Source organism: Mesocricetus auratus, unplaced genomic scaffold, assembly GCF_017639785.1.
Source record: "Mesocricetus auratus isolate SY011 unplaced genomic scaffold, BCM_Maur_2.0 Super-Scaffold_100047, whole genome shotgun sequence".
Lineage (NCBI taxonomy): Eukaryota > Metazoa > Chordata > Mammalia > Rodentia > Cricetidae > Mesocricetus > Mesocricetus auratus.
In genome coordinates this window covers 4,814,321-4,836,628 of record NW_024429224.1, presented here as the reverse complement: position 1 = coordinate 4,836,628, position 22,308 = coordinate 4,814,321, and the positions used below count along the sequence as shown (strand labels likewise).

General features: G+C 38.1%; 1 protein-coding gene and 1 non-coding gene across 6 annotated transcripts in view; both read right to left on the bottom strand.

Moving 5' to 3' along the window:
• The window catches only part of Alkbh8 (alkB homolog 8, tRNA methyltransferase), a 48,706-nt gene that overhangs the window by 3,110 nt on the left and 23,288 nt on the right, over positions 1–22,308 (bottom strand). For all 5 annotated transcript variants that reach the window (XM_040735577.1, XM_040735576.1, XM_040735578.1 and 2 more), the window contains 4 exons: positions 14,928–15,034; positions 11,636–11,787; positions 9,175–9,431; positions 2,342–2,491 (listed from right to left, as the gene is read on the bottom strand). In XM_040735577.1, the coding sequence (XP_040591511.1) occupies positions 2,342–2,491; positions 9,175–9,431; positions 11,636–11,787; positions 14,928–15,034 (666 nt within the window). The remainder of the gene's footprint in view (positions 1–2,341; positions 2,492–9,174; positions 9,432–11,635; positions 11,788–14,927; positions 15,035–22,308) is intronic.
• LOC121136080 lies at positions 21,636–21,766 on the bottom strand. Its single transcript, XR_005873210.1, has one exon. It is a non-coding gene; the product is annotated as a small nucleolar RNA SNORA24 (small nucleolar RNA).

The window sequence follows — 22,308 nt, the reverse complement described above, 5'->3', positions numbered from 1 at the left end:
GAGAGAGAGAGAGAGAGAGAGAGAGAGAGAATCAATTTAGGAAATTCTTTTTCTTTTTTCAGTAGGAAAATGAAGAGAACTTTTACATATTTAATTCTGGAGTATATTTTTCATAGTTATCTGGATTCTTTGTAACTAGCACTTCCAGAAATAAGTAGTAAAATAGCTTTTGCTTCAGAGAGGCTGCCTGTCGAGGTCTGTTTTCAATTGATTATGTATTCTCAGAAAACTTACCCTCAGTTTTTACAGACAGAAAAGGAGATATTTATTATTATTTTCATTAAGCTTAGACACTTTCCTACCACCAATTAATCACGAGGTACAGTCTTTGTGCAGAGATACTCTGTTCACTATTATCTATCCTTTTATAAAAGATGTAAAATTATATACCAAAACGTTCCAAATCCACAAGTGTTTCAACAAGGCAACTGTTTCAACATTTGAGAACTGAATTCAAGTTCAGTGAGTAGGCTCCATGGTAATGCCATCACTCATGTATTTCAGTTTCTATACGGATTAAAACCAATATAACACATTTAACAATATGAGTTATTATTGATCTCATAAATTGTTTTGTCAGTTTCTCACATTTCTTACAGTTAATTTGTTTCTATTAATTCAAATAAAAGAGATGTACAACTTGGAAATGAGATTGGGTTTCCGCAATTGTTTTCATCTTAATATTTCGTAGTTATTTTCCTCTATTTTCTATATATGAGACAAAGTTTAGCTAATCAAAATTAAATATACTAGCTCTCTTATACTATAGAAACACACAGTTATTTACATCCGGTAATTAAGAACTAAACATTGTATATCTTGGGCTAGGGAAATGGCACAGTAGGTAAAAGCTCTTGCCACTACTCAATTCCCAGAACCAGTATGTTGGAAGGAGAGAATTCACTCTCAAAATTGTTCTCTGACCTACACATGTACCCTGTGGCAAGTGCACACTCACATCTACCCACACACATGTAAAATTAAAGATTTTATATATCATCATTTCAATTACTTTGCAATGACTTAGATTATTAATGTTGAAACAGCTATTAACATGTGTCCAGTCAAGAATAAAACAAGAAAAGCCTTATTTTCCATCAAATAAAATAAATAAGTAAAACTTCAAAGACTTTAAAATAACTAAGCTAATTGTGTCCATACAACTAGAAAAAAAATTTCAATGAAGATATAAAATAAATGTTAAGGTAGTACAAAACACATGAATTTAACAGTAAATTACATGTATCTCCACAGAGAATTACTGAGCTAGAATTCAAGCCAGCATAAATTCCAAGAATGAAAGCAGAAATTAAAGAAAGGATAACAAAATGTAGAAATTATCATTGATTTAGAATTCAAAATAGTCAAAATAACATTTTTAAATAGAGTTTGATTATACAAGAAGAGGATATCTGTCAATATCTAAACATTTAATACCTAAATAAATACTTAAATGAAAATAGCAAAGAGAATTCAAGCAAAAGAAAGCTAGTCTTTTAGAGACCTTTAAACATGCTTTAAAGAAGGAAGACTAGAAAGAGTAAATATTGAAGTTCAAATAAATATCAAAAACTTAAAACAACAAAAATAATATAAAATAATACCATGATGGAAGTTAGAGAAGCTAAGGGTTATTCTGATATTGCTAGAAGAACTCAGCAAAACAACACAAGGTAGACTAATGTCATGGGTATATATTGGGCACCATGGTGACCATTAAAAATAACCAAAGAATATCTAACCAGCAAACTAAAGGAAGAGGAAAAACTACATTAAGGCTATGAGGTACATAATCAAAGAGAACCATTATCAATTTTGTCACTGTGGTAAAATGCCTGAGGAAAGCAATATAAAATGAAGATGTATTTTAGTTCATAGACTTTCAGTTCACAGCCATTTGACTTCTTGTTCCTAGGGCTTAGATGGGCTTATTAGAGAAGAACATATCCTGGTAGAGCTGCTCACCAGGTAGCAGAGAGAGGAAGGGAACCAGGAAGAAATATGTCATTCAAAGTCACTCTATTGGTAAGCTTCTTACTTCAAAACAGGCCCCATCTCCGCATAGTCTACATAGCATAAAGTAATGAATTAACATATTGATGGAATTAGCACCCTCATGACCCAGTCAATCACCTTCCAAGAGAGCCACTAGCTTGGGGCCAAAACTTCAACACAAGAGACTTTTTTTATTTATTTTAGGAGGATACATCATGTTGAAACCATTACAAAAACTAGAAAAATAAAAGAAAAATATTTAAGGAATGGCTTATTTTGACTTACACCACAAACTTTTCGTGCCACTACAGTTACAAGCTTTTACAGAGAGAAAAGCAATACTCACCACGGTTGAAAAATGGTGAATGACAGCAATGGAGATGCAAGCATCAAAAGAGCCACTTCGGAATGGAAGTGACAACGCATCACAGACGAGGGCCTGAAACTGCCTCTCTCTACAAATGTCTACAAGGTTCTGGCTACGGTCACACCCAACCTGTGATAGGGAAAAATTTATAACATTTAGATTACGTATCACAAGACTAACCACACAAGCTTCATAGAAATAAGCAGAAAACACATTACAAGTCATAATAGTCAGTACAAACTCATGACTGTAGTCAGGAATATCAGTCATTACCAAACAAAAAAGAAAATTTAGGCCAGATACGGTGGCACACAACATTAATCCAAGCATACTGGAGGCAGAGGCAGGCAGATCTCTAGGAATTCAAGGCCAGTGTTACACAGTGAAACCCTGTTTGTTGTTGAGGTTGTTTTTTGGCTTTTAATTTTTGTTAAAGATTATTTCAATTTTTAAAGCCATTAAGACTTTTTTTTTCTGTTAAACTCATAGCCTTACAAAGAACAAAGTACTGAATTCAGTTTGTAAAATTCAGCTTGTTTAAACCTTTCTGTAAATTTCTGTAAACATCCTCAGGGAATGGTGTCACTGAAGGCAGCAAGCGGAGCAAACATTTCCAGCCCCCCATGCAAATAAAGCACAATGAGCCCCATGACCACCTCTGATTCTGTGAAAATGTCTGAGAGCTTCCCATTTTCAATATGGCTTTGTTGTTTCTGTATAAGCTTTCCTGTTTAGTACCATATATATAAACACCCAACTATACATTAACACAATGGCTTATTACTCAGCAAGAGGAAAAACAATGGGATATTGAAATTCACAGGCAAATGGATGGAACTAGAAGAAACCATCTTGAGTAAGGTAACCCAATCACAAAATGACAAACATGGTATGTACTCACTCATACATGGATTTTACACATGGATCAGGGGAGTGCCAGTCTACAATTCACACCTCCAGAGAAGCTAGGAAACAAAGAGGACCCTAAGAGAGACATACATGGCCCTCAGAGAAGAGGAAAGGGGACAAGATCTTCTGAGCAAATTGGTAAAAAGAGAAGAGAGAAGAGAAGAGAAGAGTAGGGGGAGGAAGATATGAGGGAGCAGGAAGATTGAATGGGGGAAGAATAGAGGAGAGCAAGAAAAGAGACACCTTAATAGAGGGAGCCATTATAGGTTTAAAGAGAAACCTGGCACTAGGGAAATGTCCAGAGATCTACAAGGATGACCCCAACTAAGAATCTAAGCAACAGGGGAGAGGTTATCTTAAATGCCCTTCCCTGATAATGAGATTGATGACTACCTTATATGTTATCCTAGAGTCTTTATCCAGACACCATAGCTAAACACTGAGCCAAATTCCTGGAATTCAGTTGTAGAGAGGCAGGACCAATGAGCAACGGTGTCAAGACCATGCTGGGGAAACCCATAGAAACAGCCGACCTGAACAAGGGGAGCTCATGGACCCCAGACTGACAGCTTAGAAACCAGCACAGGACTGTTCCAGAGCCTCTCAATGTGGGTGTCAGTTAAGAGGCCTGGGTAGTCTATGGGGCCTCTGGTAATGGAACAGCATTTACACCTAGTGTACGAATGAACATTGGGAGCCCATTCCCCACAGTAGGATACTCTGTCAGCCTAGACACACGGGGGAGGGCCTAGGTCCTGCCCAAAATGATGTGATAGATTTTGATGATCTCCATAGAAGGCCTCACCCTTTCTATGGAGCAGAAAAGGGATGGATGGGGGTCGGTGGGGGCATGGGGGGATGGAAGGGAAGGGGAACTGGGATTGATATATAAAATAAGATTGTTTCTAATTTAAATTTTAAAAAAGGGAAAAATAAACACTCAGCTACTTATGCACTACGAAATACATGTATATAAACATGCATATCTACACAGATATAACTGTGATATGCACATGTAAGCTATAGAAGACATAGAAAAGACTCAAGGAATGCTAACCAACCATTTAATAATTGTACCCAGATATTTCTTTATAACCCAACCCAATAATGAGCAATGACTTTCACTATGTAAAAACTTGTAACTAGCCTTCATTTCCAGCACTCAGAGAAGGCAGAGGCAAGTGGATCTCAGTGAGTTCAAGGCCAGCCTGGTCCATCTACAAACTGAGTTCCAGGACAGCCAGAGCTGTTACATAGCAAAATATTGTCTCAAAACACAAAAACAAAACAAAACAAAACCCCAAGCAAACAAAATATCAAAAACTCGTAACTAACGTGGCAGATTTAATCCAAAAACAGTGGCCAGTTTGAGCTCATATTTACTCATTTCTTTTTTCATCATAAAGGACATTAATTTGAAAGTCTACTGTCGTCCTTCTGACAATAAACAACATGAATTTTCTTATCAAAACCACACTGACATCCCTGTTATAGTTATTAAGTGTGCTTGATTCCCAGTTGGTATTAGATGATGTCTATATTCAATCCTTAGAGCTGCTTTAGTTTATGAAGTGTGTTAAAGATTCCCAATTAGAGATAAAGTACAGTGATCTTTTCTAGGTATAATTCAGTAAGAGCATGTTCCAAGGGGCCATTAATAGCAGCACTGGCACCATTCGTAACTCTTCCCTTTACTTAACATCCTCGCCTGGCTGATCACACTTTTTATTTTCATCTATATTCTATACAACTCAGCCAGTAAGTACAAACTCAGAAATAGAGGCACCATTGAACTAATACACAGAATTTTATGTTGGCCACATTTTCTTACACTTGAATTCAGTTCTTTCTGAATTACAAGCAGAAGTCATAAGTACGCCTCGCTGTGGCTGAAACTGAATCTTACTAAAATGCAACAGAAAGATACCCACCTGACTATAAAACACAGCTTTTAAAGTAGGGCTCAATGCTTATTCAGAAGGAAGTTGCTAAGAACAATGAAGAAAATCAGAGCAGTAGCTAAGCAAAATAAGAGGAAATGTCTCTGTCCTCTCATCAGATGGCTTTGACAGTTTGGACACAACACACCTTTTCACTAACGAGAAAACACAGGCAACGTGTCACACAAACCCCACTGATGGAGAAGTGGCCCAGGCCTGGCTGAAGACTTTCATCTTTAATTTGTTCTGCTGGAGTATTCCACAAGCCATAGCTATATATCATGTTGTTTTATTTTTTCTTTTCCTTTTATAAATACCAAGGGTATTTATATCATGTATTTGAAATTCTTCATAATAATTGTATACAATGTCCACAACACAGCACAAAGACTACCTATTTATAAGAAAAAACATAAGCTTAAGAACTCTTGCAAAGCTACTTATTTCATTGTGTTGGAGATCAATGACATAAAAATTCACATTAGCCTTAAAAATACTTTCTTTGCTCTATTTATGTATTTGTTACGTGCATATATGTGTGTATGTTCATGTGCAGGCATGCTGCCATGCATGTGTGTTGGTCCTTGACCTCCACCTTGATTGACTTAGAGTCTCTTGTTTCACTGGCATGCACACCAGGCTACCTGACCCACAACCTCCCACGAATTCTCCTGTCTCTGTCTCCACCTCTCATCTCCTCAGAAAAGCATGAACTACAGACACCTGCTACCACATCAGGGCTTTGTGTTTGTTCTAGGGAGTCCAAATCAGGTCTGCTTGCTTGTGTGACAAGCACTTTACCCACAGAATGTCTTCCCGGCTAAACTTCTTTATTTTTAAAATTTTCAAAGAAAAATAAAACAAACCAAAACACTAAATATGTGACTATGGAAGTAGAAGTAAACATAAAAGCAATGCTGGGCATTGGTGGCGCACGCCTTTGATCCCAGCACTCGGGAGGCAGAGGCAGGCGGATCTCTGTGAGTTCGAGGCCAGCCTGGTCTACAAGAGCAAGTTCCAGGACAGGCTCCAAAGCCACAGAGAAACCCTGTCTCAATCCCCCCTCCAAAAAAAAAAAAAAAAACATAAAAACAATCATTAAAATAAAGTTCCATTTTCTACTATTAAACTATCAAAAACATAACTTTTAGAGCAAGCAAGTAATCGATGTTTATTTTAGCAGTGAGAAAGGGAAGAAAAAGAAAGAGTGAGAGAGGGAGCGAGCAAGCAAGCATATTATTATTTATTTTTAATTTAAATATAAATTAGAAACAAAGTTGCTTCACAAGTCAGTTCCAGGTCCCTCCCCCTTTCCCTCCCCTCCTCCCGTGCCCTCCCCCCACCACTCCCCATTATCCCCTCATTTCCCCAGGGAGGGTGAGGCCCTCCATGGGGGTGTCCATAGTCTGTCATTTCATCCAGGGCAGGGCCTAGACCCTCCCCCAAGAGTTCAGGGTGAGAGTGTACCTCACATTGTTGGATGGGAGTCCAAAGTCCGCGTGTATACTCGGGACGGGTACTGATCTGCTGCCCAAGGCTCAATAGATTCCCTAGGCCTCCTCACTGACACCCACATTCAGGGGGTCTTAATCAGTCCCATGCTGGATTCCCAGGCATCAGTCTGGGATTCAAGAGCTAACCCTTGTCAGGTCATCTGTTTCTGGGGGTTAAACCAGACCAGTCTTAATCCCTTTGGTCATCAGTCCTCCCTCTCTGTTACTGGCTTTCTTGAGTTCAGCTCAGTGTTTAGCTGTGGGAGTCTGCCTCTTCTTCGATCAGCCACTGAATGAAGTTTCTGTTTCCCAGACTCTATGTCCCATGGGATTGTAGGCTAGCACTCCCCAGATCTATGTCTAAAATCCATATGTGACAGAGTACATGCCATGTTTCTCTTTTTGTGACTTCCCCAACAGTTTTAAAACACAAAATGTCTCATAGTGATGTGAGTGTGATATAAATCTCTTCTTAATGTTGTTGACAGTGCAAACTGGAACAGCCATTTAAAAAGCAATTAGTCACACTATCTTCAATTATTATCCTAAAAAATGTCCACAACTTTTAGCTTAATAACTACTCTTCTAAAATGCATTTTTTAAAATAACACAAATTCTAGAAAAAGCTAGCCAGGCTAAGAGCCATTGACCTGTTTGGAATTCACCCAGGCAGATTCTTGTAACATACTTTCCACACTAGAGATGATGAAATTTCATGGCAAAAAGAGTTAGTGATGTGCGCAGAGTAGACCACAGATTTAGAAACGTGATTGTCTCAGTAACTTGTATAGAGACTGACTCATTCATTCATTCTTACTCTCCCCTTCCCTTCCTACTCCTTTGAACTTCCCTTCTTCACTCTCAATCAAGAGAAACAAAAGTCATCACAGAGCAGTGATACTATGAATATTTATAGCAAAGAACTTTCTTCACAAAGCAAGAAAAAGATGGCTCAAAGAAAGAAACAATAACAAATGAAAGCAGACACTGGCAGAATAAGAAAAAGCTTATGTATTGGGTCTGACATAGTAAATTTGGGAAATTTTTAAATCTATGAGGAAATACTATGAATGAACAGGACGCCACAGTAACAAGTCTCTGCTATTAAGATGTAGGGGCTGTACTGAAGATGGATTACTTGGCATTCCACAACTCATCACTGGTTGTTCTTAGCATTTGGACTAGTTGTGGCTTTCTGGAATAGTCTCCATCTGCTGCAAAAAAGCATTTTTGATGAGGTGCGAGAGGTGCACCTATATCTGATGGTTTGGAACCAGGCTTCACTGTTTCTACCATTGTGCTTCCCTTGTAGTGGTTCCTTGTCCTAATACATACTGTTTCTAGACCACTGCAGACTAAAAATTAAGAAACACGGCCAATCTTTTTTTCTTTAAAGTGTGTGTGTTTGCATGTGGGTAAGCGTACATGTGTTCATGTAAGTATGAAAACACAGGTCAGCCTCAGGTGTCATTCCTCAAGAGCTGCCCATCTTGTTTTTTGAGACAAAATCGCTCAGTGACACCTGGGGCTCATTGACTAGGCTGGTTGGTTACTGAGTGTGAGGAATCTTCCTCCTTTCAGTTTTCCCAATGTTGGGACCATACTCACATGCCACCATACCCACATTATGTGGGTGTCTGGGGATTGAACTCACGTTCTCATGCATCTGTGGCAAGCAATTTATGTAAAGAGGTGTCACCCCAAGCCTATTCCAATTCTTTTTTAATTCACCTAGATTTTTGTGAGCATTATATTCTGTGTAAGTTTTCCCTGTCATTAGACTTTACTTTGTAATGTGATTATCAATAAACTATTTTATGATTATAAATTATAGATTAGAAAGGAGTTTAGAGAGAGGTTTTCTATATTGGGGCATCCTAATAAGAGAAAGACAAAGTAGATGCATAAAGCAGGAAATTCATGGAAGGAAGCAGAAAGATCTTAAGAGCCAGAGGAAAAGGATATCTGCTGTAAATCAGCATCTTCTGTATATTACAGGGAAGCTACACCAATGGAATGTCAACAATATGGCTAGACCTGAACAACTGCAACACACTGCACAGGTTAATGTGGATGGGAAAGATTTCACAAGACCCCAGCCCTGCCTGAAGAGGTATGGGCAATTAATGACTATTGAGAAAGAATCACTCTTCTGCAGGGAGAAGAGCACTCATAGGTTATGCAATCCCAAGTTGCCATCCCTCAACATACACACACACACACACACAACACACACACACACACACACACACACAAAATAATAAATTGGCTCAGCAAACTGTATTTATATATACATATGTATATTTATGTGATAATAACAGTTAAGAGGTCATAAACTTTAGCGGGAAGGAAATGTAAGAAGAATTCAAATTGAGAGAATAAGGAGTGAAAATAATGTTAAATACAGTACTCATGTATGAACCACCGCCATTTTTTTCAAATTAAAAAAACAGGAGCAGCAGTTACTTGCCATATATAAGTCTTTGTTGATGCCAAGGTACTTTCCGTTTCCACATCCAATATCTGCCACTACAGAACCACTTGGCAAAGCTTTCAGGAACTCCACGATGCGCGGCCACGGGCTGTGTCTTGTGCTGCTGAAATGCCTTGCAATCAAATCATACACACGATGGACATGTTCTCGCTCCAGCTGCCATGCCTCTTTACTGCTCTCTGGAAGGCAGGGTGGTGTGGTCTTCCCCTGTCTGTCACAGACGGAGGAGTAACCTAAATGTGAAGGAAAAGCCATGCATCCAGGTGTGATGGCACTTGCCCACAACCTCACCACTTGAGAGTCTGAGCAGCAGGACCACCACTGTGCACTACGCAGTGAGTTCCATGTTGCCTAGGCTTACAGAATAAGACCCATCTCAATCAGTCAATCAACAATAAATAAACAATAAGCCAAAAATAAATTTACTAGATAATAAGTAAAGCAATGTTAACTTCTTATTTTTATTCAAAAGCAGAGTATCAAAAAAATCCATATATGAAACAGGACCTAGGGGCAGTTGCTAGGGGAAGAGGTGTTATTTTCTTCAGTTATGCAGCTACTGAGAAGCTGTCCATGCTCCAGAAAATAATTCTACACCACTCTCAAGCAAGCAATTCTAAGTAAACATAAAACAAAAACTAAACAAACCAGGAAGGAGTGGCAGGTTTGCTGGGAGGAGGAGAGTCAGCGGGAGAAGAGCAGCAGTAAGTGAAAAATGACCAAAATTACTACACACGCACAAAAGCGTCAGAGAAGAAAGTGGAGGAAAGAAAAGAGGAAAACAAAATCTGCAAACTGAATAAAAAGACCAAGCGAAATACTTTTAGTGTTTCACTTACAATTAATAACTGTCCACAACAAAGAAACACTTGCCTAAGAAACCTAGTTTATCTCTCCAACCGAATTTTTTTTCTCTATTTTTTTATTTAAATTAGAATCAAGCTTGCTTTACATGTCAACCCCAGTTCCCTCTCCCTCCCCTCCTCCCCTGCTCCCACTAATCCCCTATCCCATTCCCTTTCTCATCCCCAGGGAGGGTGAGGCCTTCCATGGGAATCTTCAAAGTCTGTCACATCATTTGGAGCAGGGCCTAGGCCCTCCTCTGTGTGTCTAGGCTGAGAGAGTATTCCTCTATGTGGAGTGGGCTCCCGAAGTCCATTCGTGTACTAGGGATAAACACTGATCCACTACCCGAAGTCCCATAGATTGCCGACACCTCCTCACTGACACCCACGTTCTGGGGGTCTGGGTTGGTCCTGTGCTGGTTTCCCAGCTGTCAGTCTGGGATCCATGTGCTTCCCCTTGTCCAGGTCAGCAGTTTCTGTGAGCCAACCGAATTTTTTACGAAGCTGGAGAACAGGAGCTTTCCTTTATTGTCTATCCCTTACAAGGCTGCCAGGAGTAGTGTGAGACTCATCTTTAAAATGTCACATTTTATAAACTCATTTCCAGTCTCACAAATACAGTGATTTCAAGTCTTTTTTAACAAGATTGTCATCTTCAGATGTAAGAGGCTTTGTTCTTTACGGTTTGTTTGTATTTTTACCCATGTGTATGTCTCTGTGTGTATATGCCATGTGGGCAGTGGGTGCCTGTGGAGGCCAGAAGGTACCAGATCCTTTGGAATTGGAGTGACAGCCTAACAACATGGACACTGGGGAAGAAGTAAACTGAGGTACCCTGGAAAAACTATGCTAAACCATCTCTCCAACTTTGACATAAGAGATTTTTCATTCATTTATTTTTTTAAGATTGCAGCTAAATATAATAGCTCTTGTTACAGGGTACCACAAACTGAAACACCTTGATATGAAAAGCATTCTCTGACTCCTGTCATTACAAATTATGGAGTAATTATTACTTTTAGAAAAAAGTAAAAGAATTTTCTGTTGAGTCCAAGAAATAAGTCTAGAGAACAACACACTCATATAAACAAGTCAGAACAGCATCCTGTGTGTGCTCTTTTTTTTTTTTTAGATACTTGCATGTTTTCAAACCAACGATACTATAAACCTCCACTTACTCCCTCGACTCACACACACAATCTGTCATCTCCAACTTGTCTGTTGGGAATAAAAAAGGAAAATTACAATCCTGAAAAGCAATTCCATAAAACTCACTTCTGCAGAGTAATGCTTCACTGCCTTACAAACCCAACACTTTAGCTGTTACTTCAAAATATAAAACATTTTCTTGGCACTCAACAATGCCAAAGGACCAAATATCAAGTAAATTATTGATAAAATATAGTTTCTGCCTTCAAAGAATATAAACTCAAATGAAGGTAGCTCAGAGAAATGCTATGAACGCCTAACACAGGCAGAGTACAGCATATGTCATCGAGGAAGTTAAAAAAAGGTCTCCTAAGCACTGATGGCCATAAAGGGCTTCCATACACATCTACTCCATTGCAGAACAGATGAAATTAGGAACTTACTACAATTGCAGGGCACACGCCTCACTTTTCTAAACGTAAATGAAGTTCGAATTCCACGCTTGCTTAAAGTCAAGTCTCCGATGTCACTGGTGATTATTCCACCTTTGAACTGCTCAGATGCTGGGACGGTATCAAATTTTCTGGGTGTAATTCTGAAGACAATAAGTAAAATAACTTAGTTGGCATTATAGTGAGACCAATATTTAGGGAACACAACAAATGTTGGAATTAAAATAGCTTTTAAAATTCACGACACTCTACAAATTACAATGTACTTGAGAAAGAATGTACATATAGCTGGTTGGGATCTTGTTTTAATTTTTTTCCAGAATAAATACCAAAATGTTTTTATCAAATTGATTTCCGATGCCAGCATGCTTATTTCAGCATCTCCATAGTTAGTATACTGCTTGCTTTCTCTGTCAATCTCTTCCCCATCTCTGACTACCTCTACCTTTTCCTCCATCTCTTTCCACAGCACACAAATGCACACACACACACACACACACACACACACACACACACACACACACACACACACAGAATCAGTCAGTTAGTAACTTTGGAGGTAATTAATGTCAACGGCAACCTTCAAAAATAATGTTGAGATTTATTTTTCTTTCTCCTAAGAATGTAACAAAGAATAGACAGTCTTACACAAGCTTTAAATATTAGTATGACTTACAATCCAAACTTTCAGAAATAACTACTGCTAATATTAGGATATAATATACTTTCAGTTGAAAAAAAATGTGATCAAAATGACATCTGAGAAGTGTCATGGAATAATCTTTCTGCACACTGTGACGATGTGTTACTCTGAATGGTCAATAGCTAAGCAGGATTTCTGGGCAGAGAGGCTGCTGGGAAGAAGAAGGGGAGATGCCAGGAAACTTGGAAGATGCAACATGGGCAATACAGGGTAAAGGTAACCAAGCCACATAAAAGAATAAAGATTAAAGACATGTGTTAAGTTATAAGAGCTAGTTAGAAACAAGTCTGCGCATAGGCCAAGCTTTTATAATTAACAATAGTCTCCATGCCATTATTTTGGAGCTGACAGTCTCAACAACAAACTGTGACTACAAAGAAGTCTAACCATTTCCTAGATTAAATGTTTCACAATATATAAGCAAAGTAACTCCTTATTTTGCACTTACTATAACACCATTATTCTTAAAAGTTTAAGAATGAGTGACAACACAAAGAACCTGAACCCAAAAAGAAAACATGATTATTCTCAAAATTCTAGGAATTCTTGAGAAAATGGATTAGTTTGCATTTAAGTGTAAATATTTTAATGACCATGAAAAAATAATCAAAATCAGGCCATTTGTCTTTTATGATTCAAACTTAGGACAGTGTACCAGGCATTCTTCCCTCCAGCCTGGTCCCAGAGCTGCGTCAGTCCCAAATGAACACGCAGGACGCTATCTTAATTATGAAGCTGTTGGCCGTTTGCTATGGTTTCCTAATGGCTAGCTCTGACTTAATTATTAACCCATAACTACTAATATATATGTTTATGTATATATATACATATATATATATATATTTTTTTTGGTTTTTCGAGACAGGGTTTTTCTGTATCATTTTGGAGGCTGTCCTGGAACTCGCTCTGTAGACAGAGATCTGCCTGCCTCTGCCTCCTGAGTGCTGGGATTAAAGGCGTACGCTACCAACGCCCGGCTACTAATATATATTTTGTCTTATCTTACCAATAACACCAAACCTGTGCCCTCTCCTCCCAGGATCAGAGGGCGATTCTCTACTCTTGACTACATTTCCCAGAATCCTTCTCGACCCCTAGTCCCACCTATCTTGCTTCCCTATTGTGCAACAGTGCTTTATTTATCAACAAATAGGACAATATATACACAGGACTTCCCCCATTAGGACAGGTTGTTCTTTGTTCCCCTAAACCCAATTCTCAGGGTAGCCCCTAGTGCTGCAACAGAAAACCAGCTGCAGCCTATCTCCTCTATCCACTAGCTCCATTGAATCCACAGACCACACCTCCCCAGTCTCCCCTCCCACCCTCTGCACTGTGCCCCAGCCCCCAACTTGGGCAGACAACCCCTGCTTGGGCAGACAGTCCCTACTCAACCACAGGCCATGCCTGCCAGAAGACTAGACCCAACACAAGTGGACACCCCTTGCTCAATCACAGGCCACACCATCAGAAGACCAGGAAGGCTGCCGACAAATGTTCTCCAGTTTCCCTGTTCCTTCAGACCCAATACTCAAGGTCATCCCTAGCACTGCAATACACCATCTCCCCCTGGCTTCTTCTTCCCCCAGCCTCCATTGCCAGCAAGCATTACCATTAAACACACCAGCCAAGCAGGCCAGAAAAACAGGCAAAACAGCCAATACACTCTCTGAAAATCTAGAGAGGAAACAGAAACCAAGGAACAAAACAGCAACCCAACAATGACAAACCTAGACCAATAATCACCCCAATTCCAGATGCCTAAATGCCAGCACAAAAACAGAATTAGTAACAGCCAGGGCAATATGTCTCCACTAGAGCCCACCTATCCTACTACAGCAGGCCCTGATTATTCCAACACAGCTAAAGCAGAAGATAAATTCTAGATCTGGTGGAGAGGAGAGGTGGGAAGGAGCTGCAAGGAGTGGAGGGAGTGGAAACTGGTCAGGATGTACTGTATGAGAGAGGAATCTATTTTAAATAAACAAATGATCAAACCTAGGATGGGTTACTAATATAATAACAAGATCATTTTCTTGAATATTTGAACTGTCTCAGCTAAAATTTAAAACAGAAAAGAATTCACATAAACTTAAGCAATATTTGAATTATTAGTATATACACACATACATATATACATACTTTTTCTCACACACATAAATTCTAACAGTATAATGTTCTGTCCTCAAAAAACTAAAGATGCATTTCCACCAAAAAGAAGAAAAATCATGATGCTATAACTTACTCTCAAATGATTAAGCAAAGCCAACGATGACAATATGTGAAAAAAAGTGAAAGATGTAGCAAAGTATTCGCAGCTGAAACTACAGGTGGAAGTGGAGGGAGCTCGCTCTATTACACTTACCCTTTTCCTTTAAATTTTCAATCTTTTCAGAATGAAAAAGTAACATTAAAAACAAAACAAAACAAAAAAAACTGCATACATCCTAGGAGGCTTGTACCTAAAGGATTAGATTTGATGTGCAGACACAGGACATGGCTTTGGCAGCTCAGGCAGAAAAGAATGAGAAGTCTCACACGCAGTTTCCTATCAGTCACCAAGGTCATCACAATACATACCCATGAGTCCAAAGATATCTAGATTCTCCTGTCATCACCAGCAAGCTCCGACGAGGTAACATAACTTGTACTGTGTCACCCTCTGGGTGCTTAAAATCCATAACAATCTTAAAGCAAAGACAAAAGTTGCATGGTTATCACCAAGAAGAGTTAATACTGACACTAGTGTCATACATTCCAGGGTTAGGCATGGTTAATTCATGCTAACCATATTTCTAGGTTAGTAGCTAAGCAAAGCTAAAACTTTCTCTATCACAGTAAGAATAGGTGATCTATTGGGGTGGGAAACTTATTATATTGAGAATCAGAGTGGGCAAACACTAAGTGAAGTTCAGGAACATACACTTCTAAGGATCATCCCAGGAAACTCTAAGGCAGGTAGGACGAGGACCACAGCATGGGAAGCACTAAGGGAGTGTCCCGCAGGATTCCTAGCCATGTTTACTAATCAAAGTTAGCCTCTCTCTGCCCTGGTCTTCTTAACCCTCACCGGATTGCTGAATGAATTACACAATTAATACATGGTGGTTGGCACATAGCAAATGTAGAAAGGTGTATGTTTACTATCCACAGAATGCTAATAAGCAGTAATCTACGGGAAAAGTAATTATACGATGAGGAGGCTCAGTTAGCCCCTCTGGTGCTCTGACAGCCATACAACCCACTAGAATTAGATACTAATGGATGGCCCTGAAAACAGAACAACTTTTCCTGACTTACATTCAAATATTCCAAATGGCCCTGCAAAAAATACAATATCCAAGAAGATGTTCTGTCTTAGAAACCCATCAAATACTACAGACAGCAGCATCTGATAAATGGGAGTTTAAAGGGCATAGGACAGAAGAGAAAACAGTATCTTTTTTGAGTGAACAAACCAACCTATTTTAAAAATAAATGTAAGCAGCAGTGACAGCAGATGTCTTTAATCCCAGCTCTCGGAAGATAGATTTCTATTTGAGGCAGATTTCTATTTGAGGCCAACCTAGTCTACACAGTGACTTTCAGGACAGTCAAGGCTACACAGAGAAACTGTGCATCTTAGTTTGGGTTTTTATTGCTGTGAAGAGACTATGGCAACCCTTATAAAGAAAACATTTCACTGGGGCGGCTCACTTACAGTTTCAGAGGCTCAGTTCATTATCATCATGATGGGGAGTAAGGCAGCATGCAGGCAGACACGGTGCTGCAGCTGAGAGCAGGCAACAAGAATTCAAGTGTCACAATGAGGGAAGCTTGAGCAAAAAGACCTCAAAGTCCTCCCCCACAGTGACACTTCCTCCAACAAGGTCACGCCTCCTAATGGCACCATTCCCTTTGGGGGCATTTTCTTTCAAACCACCATACTCTGTTTCCAAAAACCAAACCAAAACAAAACAATTTTGAGCTGAAAAGATGCCTCAGAGGTTAAGAGCACTTGCTGCTCTTCCAGTGGTCCTGAGTTCAAATCCCAGCAACCACATACATGGTGGCTTACAACCATCCCTAGTGGGATCTGATGCATGCAGATACTGCAAGCATACGTATAAAATAAATAAATAAACAAAAAATAAATGTGAAAGTATAAGTAGGATAAAAGGAATTTATCATGTATCCTCCTTGAAGATAAATACAGCATAGAAGCTAGAAAAAGAAAAATATTAAATAAATGTCATTAAATATCACCGTTACTCTGAATAATAACAGTGGATCTAATGAGATAATGTACATAAAACCTAGCTGTAAATAATAAAGAATTGACAAGGTCACACTTGTTTCCCCTTTGTGTCAATCTAAGTATAGTATTTAATTTTCTACAAACTTTCTTTCCCAAATGTTCACAAATACTTTCATTAAGTAATACTCTAAAGTCACTCTATTTATAAAAATTATGTAGCTGGTTTTTACAGATGAAGAATGCTTATTTGTGGCTGTATGGGAATGTATAATATAAAAAGGACTAACAAACTGATGGAGAGATAAAGCGATATTTGATTAAAGCAAATTTTTTAAAATGTTGATTGCAGGACCTAGGGAGCTGGTTTAGGGGTGTTTACAATTCTTTCAACTTTTCTGTATCAAAGTGTTTATAAGAAATTATTGAAAGGGGTAAAATTTGTCATGGCTTATTTAAAATATATATAGTTTTTGATATTCTGAACCTAAATCCACCCAGGACAAAATAACAATGAAAATTATTTTATTAGAGCTGATCATCCATCCCACGCTGTGATCAGGAAGGTGTCTAAAAGATATGATTCCAATTCATGCATCAACAAATATTTATCATTTATTGTGTAAGGCATCAAAGACTGCAAAGTTGACATAACTTGCAAACAAATAATCCTATTTTTATCTTGATTTTGAGGTTCAGCTCATCTAAATCATTCTCATTGTCAGCTACTTGTCACCCACTTCCATTCTGCCATCAGAATAGAACCAGTCTCTAAATCACTTTTAGATTGGAATGGAAAGCATTCTTGATATGTATTTTTAAGATGATTACTTGTATGGTGCTGGAATTTGAACCCAGAGCCTCACTAAGTTGTGCCACTGAGCTATGACCTGGTCCCTGTAACTCTGTTCTGAAGCATGGTGTTAGATCCGAATATTTGATGTCCTAAGAACACTTTATCTTGTCTTCCTCAAGATTTCATATATTATTGCCTTATGCTAATGCAGTGGTTCTCAACATTCCTCATGTTGCTGCCTTTTAACACAGATCTTGAGGTTGTGATGACCCCAACCATAAAGTTATTTTCATTGCTACTTCATAACTGTAGTTTTGCTACTGTTACGAATTGCAATGTAAATATGTGATATTTCCTATGGTCTTAGGTGACCATTCTGAAAAGGTTGCTTGATACTCCCAAAGGGATTGTGACCCACAGTTTGAGAACCACTGTGATAATGCTTGTCTTTCTACACTTTACGCAAGCAACCAAATAGTTGCTTCTAGTAACAAGTTTTAAAGTTTATCTATGTCTATAAGTGTGAGTGCAGGCCTTCATGTACCACAGCACATATAACAGAAGAGTATACATGTGAAGTCAGAAGACAATTCTTGAAACATGGTAATCAGTTATTTCCCTGCAAGTAATTTTTCATTCATGTCTAATTTGTAGTTAGATTCATTCATTGATGTTAACATTTGTTGTGGTGTTTTGCAGTTTTTGAATATCTGCTTGGTGTTTCTTTTCCTTTCTGTTCCCTGGTAAAGTGTTTAAGCTTAGTGTTTGTATGTTTGAGGATGTGAACATCTTTGTCTTATGGCCGAGTTTGCTATTTAAATGTCAATGGTCCCTGAGGTTCATGTTGCTCCCTTTTAGGCCATCTTTATCCAGAGCTGAGTGTTACTTTCTCTAACTCAACACATATTTGAGATGAAGGCCAGCATTCTGTATGTATAGAAAACTCACAGCCATTTTGTTAATTATGTTATTTGCTGTGATAGTTGCCCGTTAATATAGAAAATGCTGGGATATTAACGCTACATATCATTTCAAAGGATTTTTTTGGTGAGGTTTCTTGTTTTGTTTTTAAATGTTTATGGGTGTTTTGATGCACGTTTTTCTGTGCTTCACATTTATGCAGTACCTGAGAAGGAGAGAAGAGGCTATCAGATCCCATGGAAACAGACTTACAAATGGTCATGTATTTGGTGGGTGCTGGAAACTAAACCTAGGTTTACTGGAATGGTGAGCCAGTGCTCTTAACCACTGACTCATCTCTCTAGCCCCCTACATTTATATTGTTTTAGACAAAGAATAGGAATAAAATAGGTGGGCATTACCCATCATTTTATTAATCTTCCAACATAGTGTTAGAAACTAGAAAGGTAAAGACTATGTAATTGTCTTCAGATCATTACATATTTTTACTGAGAGTAGGCTAAGAACTAGTAAACTAAAGACTTGATTCCAGTTCATTCATATTTGTAAATTAATGACCCAAGACTAGACTTTGACAAAATGTTTTAGAAGGTAGATGCACGAGAGACGTGGTGGCAGATAGAGCAATAATATCCATTAGTAACAGGCACTCACTCTACACTCTAAAATGCATTGCTTATAACCTCAGGTTATTAGTTACTCAGTTTGTTTTCCCTTGAAATATGGGTTGCATATGTCAGGGCAAATGTTTTGAAATTGATTAGTCTCACATTTATGTTTTCCAGTCCTAATTGGTTAGATTGCAGTTTCTGGGTTTCAAAAACATTGCCTTCCTTTTATGCCAGGGGCGGTGTTTAATTTCACAAGTTAAATGCTTGATGCATTTAGAGTCAAATACTGAAGTTGCATCTGAGGCTAGAGATGAAGTCACTATCCAGATTATAATTGTTGTTTTCAGACATATAAAGAATATATTTTGGTGTTTCCAGTTTATGTTAAATATCAGAAAGCAACGAATCACAGAATATTGACCGATGAGGTTCTCTGGTGGACATTCAGTAAATGGGGCCTCTATTATCATGTATCTGTTATTCCAGCCCACTGGACTACAATGGTCATATGGGAAATATTTATTGATGGGTCTGGGGATGTAGCTCAATGGTACAGCACTATTTACATATGAAAACAGTCCCCAGCACTGGAAAAAAAAGAATAAATATTTATTACTTAACCAATTTTGTAAAATTAGTAACAAACCAAAATTCTCTCTGTTTAACATCAGCTACTATCTCAGCCCACTTTGCCAGTCTTATAATGAATGTTAGCGTCAAAAGCACTAGTTAATACAATGTAAATATGAGCAAATTAAGTCACAAATTACAACAAAGAATACTGTAAGACTTTCTGAAGTTGACAACAGCAAAGTCTGAGAACTATTTAAATCATTCGCAATGCCATTTCATATTTGAAAATCTACCAACAAGGGCATAGTTAGATCTATGGTATGGTATGCGTGTCAGAGATCTAAAACACACTTCTAGAAAGCCAGCTACATGAGCTCACACCTGTAATCCAAGTACTCTGGATGCCGAGGCAGGTAGATTACCACAAAATCACTACAGTGTAACATCGTGCCTCAATAAACAACAAAAAATTCATAAGCAATTCAATAATTTGTATGGGCAGGGAGCTCTGTTTACAATCAAATTATCAAAGTCATGAAAAGGATATTTTACTATATTGTAATATTTTATCAGAAAAACAATATTAAGACAAAGTCCATAACTCATTATTTTAAAAATTAGTAATTATGATATAAATTAAATATTGTTAAGAGGAAAAAAATCAAGCATTGCCATAATTTTTAGTTTTATTTTCAAGTTATGCCCTGGTCAAGTTTTAATTTGCAATAAAAATTTGATATACATTTTGCACATTAAATGTTCGTTGTCATCTTTAGATGACAGAGTCCCTGGGGCATAACTTAAAACACATCTGACCACAAAGGACAGGCTGTAGCTACTTAAAACACTTAAGTGAAGCCGGGCGTTGGTGGCACATGCCTTTAATCCCAGCACTCGGGAGACAGAGGCAGGCAGATCTCTGTGAGTTTGAGGCCAGCCTGGTCGACAGAGCGAGTTCCAGGACAGCCTCCAAAACAATACAGGGAAACCCTGTCTTGAAAAAACAAAAAACAAAACAAAAACACTTAAGTGAAAACGTAAGCAACTATGCAGCATGGCTAATATTCTGACAGGTCCTGATGCATCCTACATCTTGCTGGTAGCTCACTAAGCTTAGGCAACAGAGCATTAACCAGGAAACATCTTGTTATCTGAGACTACACTTAGTTTTCTGTGTAATTGTGCTTTTCTTACTTGTAGCTATAAAGTATCCTCACATGAATATATATCAAGAGATGTATGTGCACATAAGGCACTTTCTACAGTATAAACACATTTAAGATGACTACAATTTAACTGTAAAAAGCAACACAAGTATCTCTGAAAGAAGTCAAGACTATTTTGGCTTTCTATAAGATGTATACTACCATTTACACTGTTGTCTTACTTTGTGTTGGATTTGGTTATGTAACAGAATTTCACTCTATAAGCCAGTTTGGCCCAGCTTTCGCCTCTGGAGAGCTGGGATTAATATACGAGCTGACATATTTGACAACATTTTCTAACTTACACTACTTTTTCACAAATATTATTTAAGTAAAATATTCTAATGATAATGATAAAATTAAGGCATTGAAATAATGCATATAAAAATGAAGAAAAACACAATAGGAACACCTTAAGTTAGAACAGTTAATAATTAAAAGCCACCTTTTAATTATTTCCCAAGAAAGGAGAAAAAGTAATATAAATATATCTTCTTGGATTTTAGCTGGGGAGAAAAAAAGGCAAAAGCAAACAAAACAATGGCATTAAAAAAAATGAAGCTGCTGAAAAATTTATTCTAATGAGACAGGAAGCCACTATATACTATAAGATATGTAGGCAGTCATAGTTATTCTTTAAGAACTGTACACTATTCTTTTTTTTTTTTTTTTTTTGGTTTTTTTAACGAGACAGGGTTTCTCTGTATTGCTTTGGAGGCTGTCAGCCCAGCCTGGCCTCGAACTCACAGAGATCCGCCTGCCTCTGCCTCCCGAGTGCTGGGATTAAAGGCGTGCGCCACCACCGCCTGGCTAAGAACTGTACACTATTCTATAGGCAGCTATAGACTATACTTTCAGCACTGAAACATTTTCATGACAGTTTAGAGAAGCATGCCCAATAACCTGGCATCCCATGATTTCAATAACCTGGCATCCCATGATTACAGTGACGGTCACTTGTGCAAGATAGAATCTGATACCAATTCAATGGTAACAGCTTTGCCAATAAACAAGAATCTGTCCTTCAGCAGCTAGAAAAGGAGGCTGCCACAGCAGACAGGTCCCAAAGGAACACTACAAGGAATTATAGGGCATTTCTTAAAACAATCATGGATGCCAAGGATAAGAAAACTTGCATCCAGGCCATGGGAACAAGGACTTCCCTTTCTGCCAAAAAACAAAAAACAAAAACAAAAACAAACAAACAAAAAAAAACTGAAGGTTTCAAGCAAGGATCCCTTAGTGGATAAGCCTTCCTGAGTCTTTATTTATATGAATGGTTCCAAGTTTGAAAACTATTTTCAGAAGATTAACTCATTTTATTCCTATGATAATCTTTTGGTCAAGAAAGCAATGTTAACCCCACTTGAAAGGAAAAAAATAAAAGCTCAGATTTAGAACCCTACTTTAAACAGCAGGATAACAATTTTGAAATTTTCAAATCTCAAAGATTTACTAACCCTTGAACTATCTTTAAGATAAAGTCTGTGCCTGTAATAAATGTAACTCATATCCTTTCTAGCTAATACATAGAAAGTTTTAATGAAAAACTACCATTCCAGCAGATGAAAAGTACATCTCCAGAGACAAAAATTGGGAATACTGAGCAACAAAATTTCAG